Below are 19706 nucleotides of genomic sequence, written 5' to 3' on the forward strand. Positions count from 1 at the left end.
CATTCAGAGGTTTCTAAGTTGCTTCAGTGATGTAGCTTAAGGGACAATCAACAATAGAGCTTTCATATAAGAAGAACTTGCATGTTTTGAGAATAGAAAGTAGGTAAGCAGATTGTTCACCTACAATATCCAGACTAAAGCCTTGCCTACCTGCAAGACCTTTTCAGTTCTCCTTACTACACTCGGTATCCACGGTCGCTGGTTCTTACTGGGTGGTTATGCCAGTCAAGTAAAAAAAAACAGTGAATGAAAAGCTGTGAATTGTAATTTATTCTTTATTCTTTTGTTTTTCAAAGGTGAACTTTGAAGAAGATTCACGTGTTAAATACCTTGAGCTCTTGGGATACAGGAAGGGTGATCTAAGGAAGAAGGTAAATGTGCCTGGAATTTGTGCTTGTGTTAAATGCTCTTTAAATTTTGTCTAGATAAACAGTTCATGAGTGACTTCATAATTCTCACAGCTAGCAGTTTGCTGTGCTGGGGTTTTTCATTAGCTATCTTGCTATTATCTTCTTGCAATGTGGATGTTGAGTGGAGACTTCAAAGCAGACATCAGGCTTCAGAGGTGTGTCTGCATCTGACTGCCCAGCGTTGATCTGAAATTCTTATCCATCAAGCAGCTTTGATACTTGTGTGTTCAAGCTCTTCATGTAACTTAATTACAGAATCCCCAGGTTGGAAAAGACCTTTGAGTCCAACCACCCCTGTCCTGTGCTGACCCAGATCTCTCAGTACCTCATCTCCCCGGCTGTTAAACACACCCAGGGCTGGGGACTCAGCCCCCTCCCTGGGCAGCCTGTGCCACAGCCCCACAACTCTGCCAGGGAAGAACTTTTCCCTCCCAGCTGAGCTGACCCTGCCCTGGGGCAGCTTGAGCCCATTGCCCCTCGTCCCATCTCTTGTCCCCTGGCTGAAGAGACCATCGCCCACCTCTCTGCACCCTCCTGGCAGGGCAGGGGAGGTGGGGAGAAGGTCTCCCCTCAGCCTCCTCTTCTCCAGGCTCAACACCCCCAGCTCCCTCAGCCTCTCCTCACAAGGAAGAGGTTCCACTCCCTCCATCACCCTGGTGTCCCTGCACTGGGCTCTTTCAAGGACCTCCAGGTCCTTCTTGGAGTGAGGGGCCCAGAACTGGACCCAGTATTCCAGGTGTGGTCTCAGCAGGGCAGAGCAGAGGGGCAGAAGGACCTCTCTTGACCTCCTAACCCCCCCTTCTCATACACCTCAGGATGCCACTGCTGCAGCCAGTTGAGCACACCTCTTTGAGAGAACAGCCTACAAAGATAAAATAAAGCCTGTGACACCGAAAGCAGTAGGTGCTATCAGCAGTGTTAGGAAAGCCAGGCTCCTAAACATGCTGAACTGATTTTTTCTGCATGTATCCTAAACTCTGTACCTTAATCCTGCCATTTTGAGGGCCATAGTTGAACCTGGGGTCACGATTTGCTTTGCAGAGCAGTAAAAGCTGAGTGTTTTATCTCTCCTGTACCCCAGGATCCTGGGCAAACCACGGCAGGCACGTGGCTGTAGAACTTTGAACTTGGGCTTTGGAGCAGGAGTCCTGTGAGGAGCTGCTGAGGGAGCTGGGGCTTTGTAGTCTTGAGAAGAGGAGGCTGAGTGGAGACCTTATCACTGCCTACGGCTACCTGTAAGGAGGGTGTAGAGAGGTGGGCGATGGTCTCTCAGGTGACAAGCAATAAGACAAGAGGAAATGGCTTAAAACTGGCCCAGGAAGATTTTGGTTGGAGATCAGGAAGCATTTCTGTTCTGAAAGGGTGGTCAAGAACTGGAACAGGCAGCCCAGGGAGGTTGTGGAGTCACCATCCCTGGAGGGATTTAACAGGCATGTGGATGAAGTCCTTAAGGACACGATCTAGAGGTGGGTCAGACAGGGTGAGGCTGTGGTTGGACACCATGACATTAAAGGTCTCTTCCAACTCAAGTGATTCTGTGATTCCATCCAGGCTCCCTGCTCCATGGGGATTTTCCCCACCTCCCTTTCCCCACCCACAACAGACAGAGGGTTTTCCCCTGCTTGCTCTGACACTACCTTTATTTCTGTGAGGTTCAGAGCCCTCAAGTTAACCATTAACAGTTTAAAAGCATAGAGCAGCTGTTGTTTGTGTCAGAGCTTGGGGTGCAGGGGGCTTAGCAACAAATCTATCACCAGGCTGGGGAAGGAGATGGCTTTAATTTCACAGCAGGGGTTCTCCTGATAACATATTGGCCACACAGAGAATAACATGGCTCTGACTGGAATCTGGGCTGTTTTCTAGGTTACATCCACTCTGAATCAAGAGGGATTGGCAGGTGGTGGCTTGGGAGAGGTGAGCAAACATGTGTTTACTCTTAGAATCATAGACTGGGCTGGGTTGGGAGGGACCCCAAGGAGCACAGAGCTCCAACCCCCTGCCACAGGCAGGGATACCAACCTCCAGGCCTGGAGCTACACAAGGCTGCCCAGGGCCCCAGCCAACCTGGCCTTGAACACCCCCAGGGACGGGGCACCCACCCCCTCTCTGGGCAGCCCCTTCCAGCCCCTCACCACTCTCTCTGCAAAGAACTTCCCCCTAAGATCTCCTCGAACCCTTCCCTCCCCCAGCCCTACTCCATCCCCCTGAATCCACAGCAGTGTGCAAAGTAAGAGTAATTCTCCTTCCTGCTGAGTAACTCTCCCAGAGCCAGTCACGAATAACCCAGCACATGCCAAGCTCCTGCATTAGGGGACTTTCTGTAAAGAGTCTTCCACTCAATTCCCCCCCAAACCCCTTCCCAATGAAGGGCTCTGTCACAGGCTTTAGATCAGGGTCTTATTGATGCCCCTCCACCTTTCCTTCTTGCTGCCTGGCAGCTGGCTCCCACAGCATCACCTTCTCCAGGCTTTAAAGAAAAAAGCAATACAGAGAGCATGAAACATGGTTCAGGCCTTGTGTGTTGTGAGGACCTGCATCTCCTGCTTTCATGCTGTAGACATTTTGGATGCCATCTGTCATTGCCTAATGGGGAAGAAAGGTTTTACTGAGTGTTTTCAGGCAGCTAAGATGAAAACAGCCCAAGGTACTGTGTAACAGCAAAGAGCAAGGAGGTGGAATGCCTCAAGCAGGCACCATCAAGGCATCTCTGTGACCTCCAGTCTGGCCCTGGCTGCTGTGGGTGGGAAGGTGGCTGTGCTCCACAGTGCAAAGTGTTTCTTTTGCTGCTTTTTCTTCATTGTATCTTCTCTGTGCTGAAGGTTCCTGCAGAACCTGAGGAATCTGTGCCAAACCAGGGGGATGAAGGCCAGGCTAGGGAGGAGCAGTTCTTGGAGGAGGTATGTGTTGTTCTTCTGTGCATTTACATTGTTACTATTAAGAGCATTTTGCTTTGCTGGCTTTTCCTGGTGCTGAGGATACATGGAAGGACAAGGAGTTACTTAAAAGCAATAAAAGGTGGCGTGGTCTTGGGTTGCTTGAGACTTTCTCATGGGCCTCAGACTGGCTCAGGCACCTGGCTGCTACTGTTTGTGATCTCCAGATACACACACTTGTGCTCTGCCTTCCTTGGTGGGTAGAAACATGGTGCTTCCAGTGCTGCTTCTCCTTGGCATCTGTTTTATAGAACAGTTCCCTCTGTTCTCTGAGAACAAGGCTGTTAGAATGGTGTGTTTACATGCACTGGAGGGCCTTTGGTGAGCTTTGGCCTTTCTCAGTGTGTTTAGGAGGTGCTTTGTGTAGGCATCTGGGCAAGTTCATGATCCTGCACTGAAACAGTGCTGTAGCAAATTATAGAATCATTAAGAATGGAAAAGACCTTCAAGATCATCCAGTCCAACTGTCCCCCTACCACCTCTATTACTCACTAACCCACATCCCTAAGGACCTCACCCAGCCTTTCCTTGGACACCCAGAGGGATGGTGACTCCACCCCCTCCCTGGGCAGCCCGTTCCAATGCCCAGCCACTCTCATTTCTACCCTGACCCTGCCCTGGCACAACTTGCAGCCATTCCCTCTTGTCCTGTCGTTGGGTATCTGTGAGAAGAGGCTGAGCCCAGCTCCCCACAACCTCATGTCAGGGAGCTGTAGAGAGTGATGAGGTCTCCCCTCAGCCTCCTCTTCTCCAGGCTGAACACCCCCAGCTCCCTCAGCTGCTCCTCAGAGGATTTGCCCTCCAGTCCCTTCCCCAGCCTGGCTGCCCTTCTCTGGACACGCTCCAGGACCTCCAGGTCCTCCTTGGAGTGAGGGGCCCAGAGCTGAAAACATGTAAAGGATGCTCTTCCCTTCAAAGCTAAGGATCTCTTAGGTGACTGGCAGCCTGCAGGTCTGTCTTGAACTGCAAGAACCGTGTAATTTTAATGTCTGTCTCTTCCCAGTGCTGGTGTAACCTCACAAGTGATGCTTTCTCCTTTCTCTTAGCTGGTGAAGGACCACAAACAAGAAACAGAAGATCAGAGATCTGCAAAGACCACCTTTAACATCTCTGTTAGTGGAGGTAAAACAAGCCCCGTGCTCTTAACGTCACTGAGCCTGCTGATGCTGATAAACACTGACGGTGATGCTGGTCTCCCAGTGCTGAAGCTGGTTGTGCTCAGGCTGTGACATGTCATCATGACTTGTCTCCTGACTCTGTTCCACAGCAGTGTGGAGGCACTTGGAGGTTCAGCTCCTGTAGGGGAGGGAAAGAGGATGCAGCACCCATGTCCCCCGTAGCTGAAACGCAGCTACACCGAGTGACTGCTGGTATAAAAGGGCACACAGCTGCTTAGGCACAGAGTGCTGCTGCTCCTGGCTTTATGGAAACTCCATGGGGATTCAGAATAACACGGGATCCACTGGCCCCCATCTCAGTGTGACTTCCTTTCTGGCACTGCGTGCCGGGTGGCTGCTTCAGAGGCAGCCTAGACCTCTAGCTTCTTCCTCTGCAGCAAGGTAAGTGATGCTTGGCAGTCCTCCACCTGGTGGAGCTGTGACCACGGTTGGTTTCAGGCTCGAGATGAGCTGGAGGATCCCTGTAAGCTCCTGCCTGGAGCAGCCTGCTTTGCAGAGAGCCTTGCCCCGTGGTTTAGTTGGACAGGATCACCTGTGGTTGCATTTTTCAGTGACTCCCATTTGAAGATGTGCTCCCCTCTCCTTGCAGATGTGGATGGGCTGATCACCCAGGCGTTGCTGACGGGGAACTTCGAGAACGCGGTCGATCTCTGCCTGCACGATAACCGCATGGCTGATGCCATCATCTTGGCCATCGCAGGGGGGCAAGAGCTGCTTTCCAGGACACAGGAGAAGTACTTCACCAAGATGCAGAGCAAAATTACCAGGGTATGTGTCTCCAGTTAAGAAACGGCATGCAGGTACACCTTGGGAGAAGAGCTCCTGGGGAGCAGCCCTGCTGAGCAGGACCTGGGGGTTCTGGTGGGTGAGACACTTCCCATGGGCCAGCAGTAGCTCCTGCAGCTCAGAAGGGTGATGGGATCCTGGGCTCCATCAGCAGAGGGGTGGCAGCAGGGACAGGGAGGGGATTGTCCCTCTCTGCTCTGCCCTGTGAGGCCACAGCTCTTGTCCTGTGTCCAGAGCTGGGGCCCCCAGTGCAAGAGAGATGTGGGGCTGTTGGAGAGGGGGCAGAGGAGCCACAGAGATGCTCAGAGGGCTGGAGCAGCTCCCCTACAGAGACAGGCTGAGGGAGCTGGGCTGGTTGACTAGACCAGGCTGCCCAAAGCCCCATGTTTTAAGCGTTTGCAGTGCTAGGGCTTGCTGATGCTGCTCTTCCTTTACTGCTGATGTGAGAAAGTAGCCATGGGGGCATAAAATTGGAGAAGTGGCCTTAAAAGAGTACAGGGGGGTTTGGCCAGGCTGGCTGCTTTTAGAGGAGGGAGGAAGTTGTTCCTGGTCACTTCTCAGGAGTCTGTTGTCCAAGGAGGGTGTTCACTTCCTCACTGTAGTTCATTCTTTGAGAAAAGAGCTTCTTGTGGAGAGCTGACCAGCTACCTGTGTCCAAGCTGACAAGGGAGTGTGGACCTTGTAGCTAGAACCAACCCAGGTGTTGGGTTGGGGGTGTTTCCTGGTCCCAGAATTCACCCTTACAGCTTCTTCAGCTGTTCCTGAGCTTGAAGCCTTGGCATGACAAGAGCTTTATTCACCAAGACTTGGCAGCTGTGCTGCTATTGTCTTTTGTCTGAAGGACAATGACTGGAGGCAGTTTGAGACAGAAGAAACCGTGGGCAGGTTTATGGATGTGGAGCCTGTGAGTGTGGGGATCAGTGTGCTGCACCCAGCTCAGGTTGATACAGGCACCAGCCTGTGGCCAAGAGCTTAAAACAGCTCAACAAACAAAATTCCTACCCTTTCTGATTTGTAGCTGAATATTTGGTGTGTTGTCTTTGCACAACCACCTGCAGCAATCTCAGCTTGCAGACTCTTGTGTGCTCTTCTCTTGGTGTTTTGTAGTGAGACTGAATGGCCTGTGTTACCTGCCCTGGAAATAACCCCCCTTTGGGGTTCTTCACTGACCTCCTTGGAGATAAAACATGCTTATGCAGCTGTTAAATTGCAGGGCAGTGTCTCCTGTGACACTGGATGTGGTGGGGATGAGGACACTTGGATGCAAATCATACCATATCCTAAAAAACCCAAAGGAAATCCTACTGGGATCTTAACTGTGTTCTCTCTCCTCCTGGCTTAGCTAATCACAGCAGTGGTAACGAAGAACTGGAAGGAGATTGTGCAGTCTTGTGACCTGCAGAACTGGAGAGAGGCCTTGGCTGCTCTGCTCACTTATGCCAAGCCAGATGAGTTTGCAGCCCTTTGTGGTAAGGATGCTTCATAGACTGGATGTTTATTATTCCACTGTGCTCCTCTGTGGTGGTTTTCCTTCCAGAAAATGACTGTAATGCCTTGCTGGCTTCTCTGATAGATAATAGAGTTCTCTGGTCCTCTTGCAGAAGAGGAGAGGGGACCTCTGGGTTGCTGTGTTCCCAGTTCATTCCCTGTTTTATCAGGGTGTAGAACCCAGACCCATGTGAGCAGCTCTGCCCTGGTGTTGCCTGGGTAGTGCAGAGCTGCTGGTCTCTTAGATTTCCCAGGTAAGTGATGCTGATGTGACAGGCATCTCAGCCAAGGGATCTCGCATGTGTCTGTGCATGGGACACAGGTGGAAACGTTCTGGGGAAGCATTTTGCTCTTCCCAAAGCAGCTTTGTGAGTCAGGAGCTCAGGAGTCCTCTATGATGGGCATGGCTGCCCTCAGGCCTGCTGCATGGCAGACAGTTGGCTGGGTTTAACCACCAGCCCACTTAGGCTGCCAATAGCCTGACACCCCTGTGCCCCTCAGACACCAGCCATGGTGTCTAGGGAGTTGTGTGACCCTTCATGCCTTAGCCCAGACCAGTATCATGGCTTTGCTGGTCAGAGTTTCTTGGCTGGTTGTGTGTCTTGGCCATGCTCCTGAAAGGAGGGACCACAAAAAGCAGGTGGGGAGGAGCAAGCTGAACACTGGGCTCTTATCCTTTGTCACTTTGACACATGGACTGTCCATCTGATGTGTCTCAAGCTTGGAGGTGTTTGACACGTCCTTGCTGCCCTGACACTAACAGCCTCTGAAGTGCTCTGAGCTCCCAGGAGATGCTCCACACTGGACATGGCACACGTCCTTATCAAAGCAGCCCCAAGGCAACATCCCTTCTCACTGTGCTAAGCAGAAACTTCACAGGCTTCCCCAGCCTTGGCAGTGATGGAGGCATCACCAAAGCCATTCACCAGCCATCTTCTGCACTCATATTTTCCCTAGATCTTCTGGGTAACAGGCTGGAGAGTGAAGGGGACAGCCTCCTGCAAACACAAGCTTGTCTCTGTTACATCTGTGCTGGCAATGTGGAGAAACTGGTCGCCTGTTGGACCAAAGCTCAGGATGGAAACAGCCCATTGTCCCTTCAGGTTGGTAACCCTGACAGGATGGATTTTGGAAGCAGGACACTGCAATCATCTGGCACTGAAATGTGTCCAGAGAAGGGCAACCAGGCTGGGGAAGGGGCTGGAGGGCAAATCCTCTGAGGAGCAGCTGAGGGAGCTGGGGGTGTTGAGCCTGGAGAAGAGGAGGCTGAGGGGAGACCTTCTCCCCACCTCCACTGCCCTGCCAGGAGGGTGCAGAGAGGTGGGCGATGGTCTCTTCAGCCAGGGGACAGGAGATGGGACGAGGGGGAATGGGCTCAAGCTGCCCCAGGGCAGGGTCAGCTCAGCTGGGAGGGAAAAGTTCTTCCCTGGCAGAGTTGTGGGGCTGTGGCACAGGCTGCCCAGGGAGGGGGCTGAGTCCCCAGCCCTGGGTGTGTTTAACAGCGGGGAGATGAGGTACTCTAGGGATATGGTTCAGCATGGGACAGGGTGGGACAGTTAGGACTCCATGATCCCCTCTCAGGCTTCTCTCCAGGCTGAACAGCCCCAGCTCACTCAGCCTTTCCTTATAGAATATTGGCAGATGAATAGTTGTAGCATCTTCCAGTAAGAGAAGGAAGTGAGAAAAGAGATGAGAAAATGTTCCTGTAACTTAGCACTGGGAGGAAACCCACCCAATACCAACCCTGGTTCTTGGGGATTTGTAAGGAAGGCATGATGTGGAGCATTCCTGGTGAGCATCTGGAAAACTATGTGGTGGTGACAGCCAGAAATCCCATGGACAGCTCTCCAGAGGGAGTTAGCAGATCCTTTTGATGAAGATGGTTACTAAACACTGCACCCCAGTGCTCATAATAGCAGGCATCGTGTTTTCCTTTGGCTCTCATGGCCCTCCCCAGATAGTTTTATAAAGAATGCCCTTTTGGTGGACATGCTTGGTGCTGATGGGTCCCTGAAATCCAGTTAAGCAGAACAGTTCTGCCTTTGGACTCTGCCTGGTGTCTTTGCTGTTAGAAGCCACCTTCACGCTGGGTGAGAGGGGTTGCGCAGGGTGCCCCGAGGAGCAGCCCTCTGTGACAGCCCTGCCTAATGACCACTTCACCCCCTTCTTCTCACTTGTGGCTTTTTCATCTCTCCTGATCTCCCAGGATTTAATAGAGAAGGTCGTGATCCTGCGCAAAGCTGTGCAGCTCACCCAGGCTGTGGACCCGAACGCTGTGGGGGCCCTCTTGGCTGAGAAGATGAGTCAATATGCCAACCTCCTGGCTGCCCAGGGCAGCATTGCTGCAGCTCTGACCTTCCTCCCCACAAACACCAACCAGGTACAGCCCTTCTGGCTTTTCTGTTCCCTTTCTGTGTGAGAATGGGGCTGTCTCAACAGGAGTGCTTCACATGAAGGGCTCTGCGTGGTGCACTTGACCAGCGGGTCTGCTGCTCGATGTGCACCTGGGGATGTGATGGTCAGGCTGTTTCTCCTCTATCTTGGTCTTAAAAGCACACACACAGCCTTGTTCTTCTCCCCCTTTGCTCCACACCCTTTCCTTTCAGGGAGTGGCTGCTCTCCCCTCCTGTGAGCCACACACAGTGAAACATGTACCTTGACACAGAGTGTTGGGGGTTGGAGGGACCTCTGGAGATCCCCCAGTCCCACCCCTGCCAGAGCAGGGTCCCCTCCAGCTGGCTGCACAGGGCAGTGCCCAGGATCACGGGGCTGGGATGTCTCCAGAGATGGAGACTCCCCAACCTCTCTGGGAAGCCTGGCCCAGGGCTCTGCCACCCTCCCAGCAAAGAAGTTCCTCCTCAGGGTTAGGTGGGGCTTCCTCTGCTCCAGTTTGTGCCCATGGCCCCTTGTCCTGAATGCTTGGTTGTTTTCCTTTGATCTCTCATCTTCTACCATCTGATCCCTGTGGAGACACTGATAGGGGAGTGGTGCAGCTCCATCCAGGACACAGCCACATGTAGGGCAGTTCCAGCAGCCCCACATCTCATGGAGAAAAGACTCATTCCAAGGAATAATGCAGAGTCAGCTTCTGAGTGAACTCAGCGACCCGTGGCAGCCTCTTGGTGTGATGCACTGGGTGACAGTCAACCTTCCATCACTGCCCTTCTCTCATTGCAGCCAAACATCGTGCTGCTACGGGACAGGCTTTGCAGAGCCCAAGGGAAGATCCCAGTGGGACAGGAGACCCTCAGGTCACCATATGAACGAGAGCCCCTGCCCAAAGGACGAGCTGGCCCTGTGCCTGGGCAGATGCAAGGTGCTCAGCCTCCAGCCCAGCAGTATTACCAGCAGGTAGGTGGGTTTTGGCAGCCAGGGAGAGGGACGTGGTGCTTGAGATCTGGAGAGTGGTGGGTAGAGGAATTCCTTTTTCCTTTCTGAGCTGGGGCTCTGTGGTGGATTTGGGGTGGAAGTCCTTGGCACTGCTTTTCAATCAGCACAGATGCTTCCTTTACTCCTCACGTCTGGAAACATCCATTAGACACCACTGAAGTTGAGGGAACTGCTTCTGAAGATGAGGTGTTCCCCTCCTCTGTTTGCAGTTGTGCCTCAGTGCCAAGAAATGACTGTGTGGGAGAGCACTGGAGGACTGTTCTGTGCCTGGTCTCCTAGGCCCTGGTGTTCTCCCATCCCTGCACACCTTGGGGGTGCTCATGCCTCTTCTGGGGCTGATTATTTCCCCCCTCCCCTTGACTCTGGTGGCTGCAGAAGTTGCTGAGCAGCAGCAGTAGGAAACAGAGGGCATGGTTTGGCAGTTGTAGGTTCAGCTGGCTGTGGAAACACTTTTCTCAGGGGGCACAGGGAGTGTGGGCAGGGGGTGAGACAGGCCTGGGCTGAGAATGAGCTGTGTGGAAGAGACACCTGGTGAGTATGGGACCAGTAAGGGAGCTGGGGGCTGTGCAGGGAGGAAGAGGAGAACACGGGGAGGCACATGCCTTGGTTTTATTGCTAGTGTGAGGGTGATGCTCCACCAGCCCATGCTGGCTTGGTGCAGAGCTCAGCCCTGGCTCTGTGTGTGCTTAAAGAGCATCACCAAGTCCCTGATCCCTCAGCACAGTGCTGGAGCTCCTCAGGCTCTGCTCTACAAAGCCCCGTGGGCTCTGAGCTGGGCTTTGCAGCCAGCAGAGCTGTGTTGGTGCTGAGGAGGAGCTGCCTGTGCTCCTGCCAGTGCTGCTCTTCCAGCACCACCTGCCAGAAGAACAGGCAGGAAGGAGCAAGGGCTGAAAACTAAGGGGGGAGTTGGGCTTTGTTCTCTCTCCCGCTGGATGTCAGCAGTTGGTGTGTCTTTGCCTTCTCTCCTGGGTGTTAAGGCTGATTTCAGAAGGGACAAAGCCTTCCTCCTGTTGATACAAGACTTGCTAATGCCATTGCATATGATTTTTAAATGCATCCTTATCAATAATTAACTTTACTACTCCTTCCTGTGCCTTTGACCTTCCTCCTTGTAACCAACTGATTGCTCTTAGAAGCCTGTTTCCCATCAAGCTAGAGGCAGCCCTTGCCTAATTGCAGTCCCAAACAGGAACACACACCTAAAACCTGGCTTCCTTTCCACATAGGTTTTTCAAACCCTCTTTTCCACCCAGAGAGAGTCCTGAAAGGGGATAGCAAAGACTTCTAGATCACTCTGGTGATGAGTTATCCAGAGGTTAACAGTGGTGGTTGTAAGGCTGACTGCACCATTAGCCCAGCCCCATCCAGGCCCAGCCCCCATCCAGGCTCTCTACCAGAGAAGGAAGGTAGAGGAAGGGAGCTGTGGGAGCCTGGCTGGGAAGCACCTAGCATTGGGATGTCTGTGCATGTCCAAGAGCTGGATATTGGATTTTAACCTCTTGAAACTAATCTTAAGCTCGGTTTTAAAGAGGCTGGTTGTGTGTGAGGCTGGATGACTGAATTTAACATGGAACTGGGGATTTCCACCTGTGGTAGTGATGCTCAGTGTCATGGAGTGATGCTCAGTGTCGTTAGTAGCTTGGGGGGAGCTTCTGCAGGAGGAAAATGGGATGAAAGACCCAGACCTGGCTCACTGGCACGTGCTAACACTGCACCACCTCCACAGCCTGTTGCAGCTGCATCTCCGTTGTGCTGCCTTCACTCTGCAATTCACTTCTGCTCCAGCTCACAGTGATTCCCTCTGTCCCAAATGCACTTCCCCTTCTTCCCCTGAGATTTGATGGCTGCCTTGACTGCCAGCATGCAAACCTTCTTGCATCAGCTCCTTTGCTTCTTGTTTAGTGAAACCCTTCAGACTCTTTTTTTTTAATTGTTTTATTTTCCATGATTGGTATTTCTTTGTCCAATTCAGGTTAGAATTGCCCCTACTGTTACTACCTGGAGTAACAAAACTCCTACTGCCCTTCCCAGCCATCCTCCTCCAGGCTGTCCCTCTGACACACAGGTATAACCTTCATTATTCCTCTCCAAGCCCCTGCTCTACCCTGATACGTGCCCTCATGTAGTCTGTGCACAGGGAGGTGGAAGGTGCAGCTTCCACTCCTCCAGTTTTACTCCTCCACATTTCATGGGAGTGGGGTGGTTTTTTTTCCACCAACACCCAAATGAGTGGCTCTGGAAAGCCTTGAGTGGGAGCCCAGTGTGACCCAAGCATCCCCCCCCCGCCCCCCAGGCCCTTGCCATATATTTCCTTTCCCTCTTTGATTCCTAAGAGGCTCCAGAGTTGAGTTGGAAGCTGTGGATGACAGGGTGCTCTCAAACTGCCTAGCAGGGACCTCTTCCTTGTGTGGGAAGGCACACATAGCACTGCTGATGTCACTGTCGTGCTTTCAGTGTTACATGAGGTGCCCTCAGGTGACACCCCTGCGCTGGTGGCTCCACAGGGATCACTCTGGTTTAGTCCTGCTCCAGCAGTGGGTTACTACTGCTGACTAAACCCCATCTCCCCCAACCCCTTTCCCCTGTGATCTCTTCTTACAGGCAGACAAAGGAGAGAACCCCCCTCCTCCTGGGTTCATCATGCCAGGTGCCGCTAACCCCAACGCGCCGCCGCAGCAAGGGGCATCTTCCAACTACAGCCTGTACGGGCAGGCAGGGCCCCGGCCCGCGTACCCACAGAGTGAGTAGCAGCAGCTCCCCCCTCCCATGCTGCGGGGAGTGAGGCTGTGTTTCCTTGGGGACAGCCAGGCCCCTCTCCTCAGGGTTGGGAGGGTTTGGAGGGTTCCATTTCTTCTGAAGGGAAAAGCTCCTGAGGTGATTTGGAGGGCAGATCCTCTGAGGAGCGGCTGAGGGAGCTGGGGGTGTTCAGCCTGGAGAAGAGGAGGCTGAGGGGAGACCTTCTCCCCACCTCCACTGCCCTGCCAGGAGGGTGCAGAGAGGTGGGCGATGGTCTCTTCAGCCAGGGGACAGGAGATGGGACGAGGGGGAATGGGCTCAAGCTGCCCCAGGGCAGCGTCAGCTCAGCTGGGAGGGAAAAGTTCTTCCCTGGCAGAGTTGTGGGGCTGTGGCACAGGCTGCCCAGGGAGGGGGCTGAGTCCCCAGCCCTGGGTGTGTTTAACAGCCGGGGAGATGAGGTACTGAGAGATCTGGGTCAGCACAGGACAGGGACGGGTGGACTCCATGGGCTTAAAGGGCTTTTCCACCCTGGTGAGTCTGTGACCTCTGAGGGTTGTGATTTCTTTGTAGGGTCCAGAGAGCAGCACCCTCTGTCAGACCCTGTCTCCTCTGCTGAGAAGGTGTCTGCCCACAGCTCTAGGACTCACTCCTCAGCTGGCCCTTCCCAAGGCTGTGCTGGGGCAGAAACCTCCCAGGGCATCCTGGAGGAGCCTGGCCAAGAGTGACCCAGCTCATCTGGGTGCCTCTGGACTGTCCAGTTCTCATTGGGGCTCCTTGAAGTTGGGAAGGGGGATGTGAGGAGGCAAAGACAGTAGAGCTGAGTGGGGAAGGAAGCAGAGCAGGGACACACACCCAGATCAGGGGACTGAAAGTACAGCCAGGGAGAAAAAATGGGGTGTGGGTGAGCAGAGAAGAGGCAGTGAAGTTAAACTGCAGGGTGCACAGTGCTGCATGCTGGCATCCACTTCCAGAGACTGCTCCCTTCCTTGGCCCAGGCTTTCCCTTTGTGCCATCCTGGACCAGAGGCTTCCCTTCCCCAAGGGGCACAGTGAGGATTGGTCCCGAAACCAGCCAGAGCAGCAACATCCACATGCCCCAGCACAGGTTGCTCTGGGCAGGAGTTGTTGGGGAAGAATGGGAGTCCTTTCCCAGGCTTCCCAGTGCTGGGCTGAGGGCTGGGGCAGCGCTGCGAGTGCTGGCAGAGCTGTGGGAGCTGGGATTTGGCCGGGCAGGGCTGTGGGTCAAGGGGGAAGGGGCAAGGAGAAGAGGAGAAGTCAGGTGGAGGAGGATGAGACCTGCTCCTCTGTTAGGAACACACTGACTGACTGTCTTTTCTCCCTGTTTGTAGCCTATCAGCCCACCCAGCAGTACTCTTGCGGAACGGGGGGACCGGCGCTCTATCATCCTCAGCAGCCTATCGCTGCCCCTGCTTCAGCCTCTTACCCCACCCCTGCCCCTAACACCACCCCTCCCTACCTGCCCTCCTCCACCCCTGCCCACTCTGCGCCCTCCCCTCTCTACCCCGGGCAACCTCAACCCTCTTCGTCCATCCTGAATCCCGCCTCTTCATTCCATCTTCCTCCTCCTGGCACATCCTTTCAGCATGGCAGGCCAGGACCTCCAGCACCTTCTGTGGCTTATGCATTGCCTCCTGGACCAACAGGTACTCTGCCTGCAGCCAGTGACCTTCCTGCATCCCAGAGAACAGGTCTGCGCTTGGGAGGGGGGCAGCCGGGGAGGGGGGGAGGGAATTGCTTTGACTCTCTTCTCCTCCTCACACCTCTTGTGAACGCTCTGTACCAACACTGCATGAGCTCAGAGCTCCTAAATCAAAGCATTTCTAAACCACGTGGCCTTCCTTGTGCCTCCAGCATCCCCACAGCTCTGTTGCTGCAGCAAGGGTTGGGCTGAGCAGTGTGAGCAGTCACCTTTGTCTTGCCACAAACCTTTTGTCATGCCCAAGGCAAGGTGCTGCAGCCTTGTCCTGTGAGGTGGGGATGGAGGGATGGATGGAGGGATGGATGGCAGCATGGTTTTAACATCACAATGCCAGCATCACCACAAACCACTGCAGAGAAGATGATCCCACTTGTCCTCACAGAACAGTTTTGCAGGTGTAGCTTGTCCCCATGTCCCCACACTGTGGGTGACATTTCAAGCCTGGAATTGGTGGCATATTTAATCCAAGCAGCGTTTCCCATGGCATTGGCTCACTGCCATTGTTCTCCTCCTAACCCTTCAGTGCTGTGGTGGTTACTGGAGCTGTGAATGCCTCAGAGGTACCCCAGAGTGCTTTAGAAATGCTTTCACAAGTCTCTTTCCTGAGTGTTAACCAAAAGCATGTGAGTTGTGGCTGACACTTCAGAGCATGTTTGAGCATGTGAGATGAGAGCATGCACCAAGGTGGGGCTTAGATGTCTCCTGGGACTGCCTGGATGTAACTTTGCTGTGGGTCAGTGACCTTGCCTGTGATAACAAACCTGTCTCTTGCTTAGCAGCCTGTCAAACAGCAGCTACCCCTATGTTTGAGCCAGCGGTGTGGCCAGGAAGGCCATGAGCATCCTGGCTTATATCAAAAATAGTGTAGCCAGCAGGTCTGGGGAGGGGATTGTTGCCCTGGACTGGGCACTGGGGAGGCTGCACCTCGAGTGCTGGGTCCAGTTCTGGGCCCCTCACTCCAAGAAGGACCTGGAGGTGCTGGAGCGAGTCCAGAGAAGGGCAACCAGGCTGGGGAAGGGGCTGGAGGGCAAATCCTCTGAGGAGCAGCTGAGGGAGCTGGGGGTGTTGAGCCTGGAGAAGAGGAGGCTGAGGGGAGACCTTCTCCCCACCTCCACTGCCCTGCCAGGAGGGTGCAGAGAGGTGGGCGATGGTCTCTTCAGCCAGGGGACAGGAGATGGGACGAGGGGGAATGGGCTCAAGCTGCCCCAGGGCAGGGTCAGCTCAGCTGGGAGGGGAAAGTTCTTCCCTGGCAGAGCTGTGGGGCTGTGGAACCAGATACCAGGTTCCCCATAAAACATTGGAGTGCTGTGCTGTTGGTGCTACTTGAGTTTTTCCCAGCATCTGTGGTGAGAAGGAAGCCAGGAAACCCAACTTGGGCATCATCTCTAATCCCAGGCAGACATAAACCTTGGAGTGAGAGGCAGAGGTGAGGTGTTACAGCCAGGTGGCTTGTGGGCTGCTGGCACCCAACTTCCCAGACCTATGTGAAGCAGACAGGAGGTATCTGAAGTGCACACTCTGCCCAATTTTTACCTTACATCTTCCAAAGTCAAATAAGGAGGAAAAAGAACTTTTTTTGACAATGCAGAAACTAAACACTTTATATGTTTAACCAGATTTTCCAGAGTAGCTGCATTGCTTGGTGAAGGATGCCTTGGTAGGACATCCCACAGAACTGCAGGAATCTGAGGCCAGGAGTAGGTCTCCCCTGGAACTCTGAATGTTGCAGAGTAAATAGTGATGCTGAGCTTGGAAGTGGTGTGGTGATGATCTAATGTGGGGACATCAGGGTTCACATTGCAAGTGTCATCCATTTAAAGGCAAGATCTCAGGCTTGAAGGTTTGGAAAGCACCTCTCTCTTGAGCTGGCTTAGACAGAAGGATGTGGTTCTGTGGATATCTGAGCTAAAGGAACCTTGCACCAGAAACACAAGCAGGTCACACCAACCCCAGGGACAGGAGTCATCTCATCCCTGACACCCCTCCCCACTTTGAGGTGGCAAAGGCTTTACTGGCTGTGTTTTGCCAGTTGTATGTATTGCTCAGCTTGAGCAGGCAAGGTGTCCTTTCTTAGGGGTGTAAACCTCTGGGAACATACTTTGGGGGTGTTTTGGGAGGCTGGATGCAGTGGGTGAGCGTGCCTCCCTCGATTTGGGGAAACCACTTGATGTCCACACTGCAGCCAAGTACTTCATCTCCTGAAAAACCTCTCTGGAGCAGTTGGTGAAGAGTTTGTCAGTGGCTGGTGGAACTAGAAAATGAAAGGAGAGACGAGAAAGTGGACCAGGAGGCTGCAGTGTTTGTTGGAAACACCCAGGAACAGCAATTCCCTGTGTGGGAAGGCAGGGTGGGCAGGCAGCAGTGATCCCCTGGGGTGCTTTGGACAAGGGAGTTCTCTTTGAACTGGCATCACAGCTGGGTTAGGTGAGTTTTTCTCTGACCTTCTCCTGCTCCATGAACCTAAACCACAAAGCAGAAATGAAAATCCAATTGTTACTTTCAAAGAAAAGCCTTTTTTTATTCCCTTTTTAGTTCTCTTTGCCTTTTATCTGCAGAAAGCCTGCCTCAAGACCTGGCCTCTCCTGTCACAGGTGATCTAGGTACCACCTACCCCAAGAATAATTACAGCTGCTACGTTAACTTAATTAAACAGCCATCAATAATACATACATCCTTTGGAGACTTTAATCAAACAGATTTTTAATTCCTTAATTAGAACCAATACCAATTAGAACCACAATCAATGTATCTGGAGTTTTTAACCACAGGAACAAATGATGGGTTGGGGGTTCCCCCCCCGCTTTTCCAAAGCAAATTATTCCAGGAAATTTTGCCAGCAGTTACAGTCTGGAAGAGTGTCTCTCTGTGTGTCTGTCTGTCGCTCTGTGTGTCTGTTTCCACTGTCAGCACTGTGGAAATAGCAGGAATACTCTGGGGCTTTGTGTCTAGGGAGGAGCAGAGGAGCCCCTGGGGCACACAGCTCTCTGGGCACAGCACTGCCTTTGGATAAAGAGAAAGCAGATGCCAAAAGGGGAGTTAAATTGGTTTTGTTTACCCCTTTAATGTGGGTAAACAAGTTCCCCATTTGCCTGGATGTGGAACTTGTTAAACAAAAGCTCAGGAGAGAATGAAGCTTGGGATGAACTGAGTGAGCTCTGCAGCGATGCTGAGCTCTGCCACCTCCAGTGAATTCATCTGGCACGTTAAAAACCCCATGGTGGAAAACCTATCCATTGGAGATTTGGTTTAGTTGGGGTTTGGGGCAATAAATTCTGAGATAGAACACTCTGGTCCTGGTTCCCCTGTGCTCTGTGATGATAGGAGGAGCTATCTCCATCCAGCACCCTAACATGAGCTCTGGGGTACACATTTTTTGGAAGAGCAGAAGGTTTGGTGGACAACAACACCCCAGGCTCAAAGTGAATCTGCTCAGACATCCTCTCTGCTTCTTCCAGTTCCAAACAAAGGGCCTTTGCCTGGAAGAGCTGGGCTTTGTCACCTGTAATCACCGTGTTCCAGCAGCTCTGCTGTGTTCCTCAGGGCACCCAGTGCCTGTAAACACGCTGTAGCTGGCAGGGGCAACTTGGCTTTATGGTTCTTTTGTGTCTCCAGGGTGGGTGAATCTGGCCTCAAACTCCTGGCTCCTGTTGCCCTTTCTGCCTCTCCTTTGTGTGTGGGGAATGTGTCTTTACCTGTCACGTAGGAATCTGTGAGCGGGCACAATCACAGCTCTTGGGAAATGGTTTAACAGCCATTTAATTCACCTGTGGCTTCTGACACCCCTCTTGTTAATTAATATTTGTTATGGTGATTATGGGAATGGGGGAAATGTTCAAAACCAGAGTTCAGAACCAGTTCTTGCTTCTATTTATGACACAGAGAAGCTTTCACTGGTAACTGAAGCTGCCCTCATGGATGGAGGCTGCATGTTGGGCATGGTAGGGACCTGCCTGCCTTTTCAAAGGGCATGTCTGCTCTCATATTCTTTCCTGCAAGAGAAGAAAAAGCTAAAAAATCTAAGAAAAAAGCCCAAAGAGCCTGGCTGGCTGAGGTGCTGGGAGCCTCTGGATGGTACAGGAGCTGTTCTGGCCCCAGCAAAGGGCAGAGAAGCGAGCCCCAGGTTGAGCTGAAGGCATCACTGCTCCGCTCCAAAATACTCACAGTTTCTGTTTTCTTTCTATCCCAGGGCCTCAGAACGGCTGGAATGACCCTCCTGCCTTGAACAGAGCTGCCAAGAAGAAGAAGGTACTGTAGGAAATACTTCATCTTGACAGGATTGAGTGGTGACCACTGGAAAAGCAGTAACTTGGCTGTTCCTGGTAAACCTGTTGGCAGGAGAAAGGCAAAGAGGGGTTGGCAGCAAACAAGCTGCACAATGTGGGCAGAAATGGCCTTTATGCCTCTCCAATATCCATTATCTCTCAAAATATTTAAGCCACCATCTCTTTAAAGGCTTTTTGCTACAGTTGTGATTGTTAATAGCACCGTTGATCCTGGGTTGAGGGAAGAAAATGCCTTGGGGCTGTTTTCATCTGCAGTAAAGCAGATGAGTTTTGCAGGAGATGATGCTTAACTGATGAGGCTGTTCAGGTTGTTAAGAGATTACTGACTTTGCCAGAGCTGGAAGCAATTTATCCTGATTAAGGCCCTGACCCTGAGAGAGCTGTTGACTAAGACAATTTTGGTGATGGAGATGATGTAGTTCTGTAAACTGGATGAGCCTTCTGAGCCTGGGGCACCTGGAAAGCAAAAGTCATTCTGGAGTGTGGAAAGTATGGGAAAAGGGGGGGAAAAAAGGGAGAAATAGGAAAGATAAGGACCTGCTGAGAAGGACCTGGGGGTTGTTCTGGTGGATGAGAAACTTCCCATGAGCCAGCAGTGGCTCCTGCAGCTGGGAAGGGTGATGGGATCCTGGGCTCCATCAGCAGAGGGGTGGCAGCAGGGACAGGGAGGGGATTGTCCCTCTCTGCTCTGCCCTGTGAGGCCCCAGCTGGAGTCCTGTGTCCAGAGCTGGGGCCCCCAGTGCAAGAGAGATGTGGGGCTGTTGGAGAGGGGTCAGAGGAGCC

At 52.7% G+C, this 19706-nt stretch overlaps 1 protein-coding gene across 2 annotated transcripts in view; it reads left to right on the forward strand.

The window, feature by feature from the left end:
* The window catches only part of SEC31A (SEC31 homolog A, COPII coat complex component), a gene marked incomplete at its 5' end in the record, with an annotated part of 41896 nt that overhangs the window by 13763 nt on the left and 8427 nt on the right, over positions 1–19706 (forward strand). Inside the window, 14 exons of one of the 2 annotated variants that reach the window (XM_084266689.1) lie at positions 297–371; positions 2274–2324; positions 3230–3307; positions 4390–4465; positions 5111–5289; positions 6650–6776; positions 7753–7898; positions 9002–9175; positions 9973–10146; positions 12158–12250; positions 12796–12925; positions 14270–14629; positions 17196–17240; positions 18827–18885. In XM_084266689.1, coding sequence (XP_084122815.1) covers positions 297–371; positions 2274–2324; positions 3230–3307; positions 4390–4465; positions 5111–5289; positions 6650–6776; positions 7753–7898; positions 9002–9175; positions 9973–10146; positions 12158–12250; positions 12796–12925; positions 14270–14629; positions 17196–17240; positions 18827–18885 — 1767 coding nt within the window. The remainder of the gene's footprint in view (positions 1–296; positions 372–2273; positions 2325–3229; positions 3308–4389; positions 4466–5110; positions 5290–6649; positions 6777–7752; positions 7899–9001; positions 9176–9972; positions 10147–12157; positions 12251–12795; positions 12926–14269; positions 14630–17195; positions 17241–18826; positions 18886–19706) is intronic. The other variant, XM_084266688.1, reaches the window with a different exon arrangement.

This window comes from Gallinula chloropus, assembly GCF_964237585.1.
Source record: "Gallinula chloropus genome assembly, chromosome: 7".
Lineage (NCBI taxonomy): Eukaryota > Metazoa > Chordata > Aves > Gruiformes > Rallidae > Gallinula > Gallinula chloropus.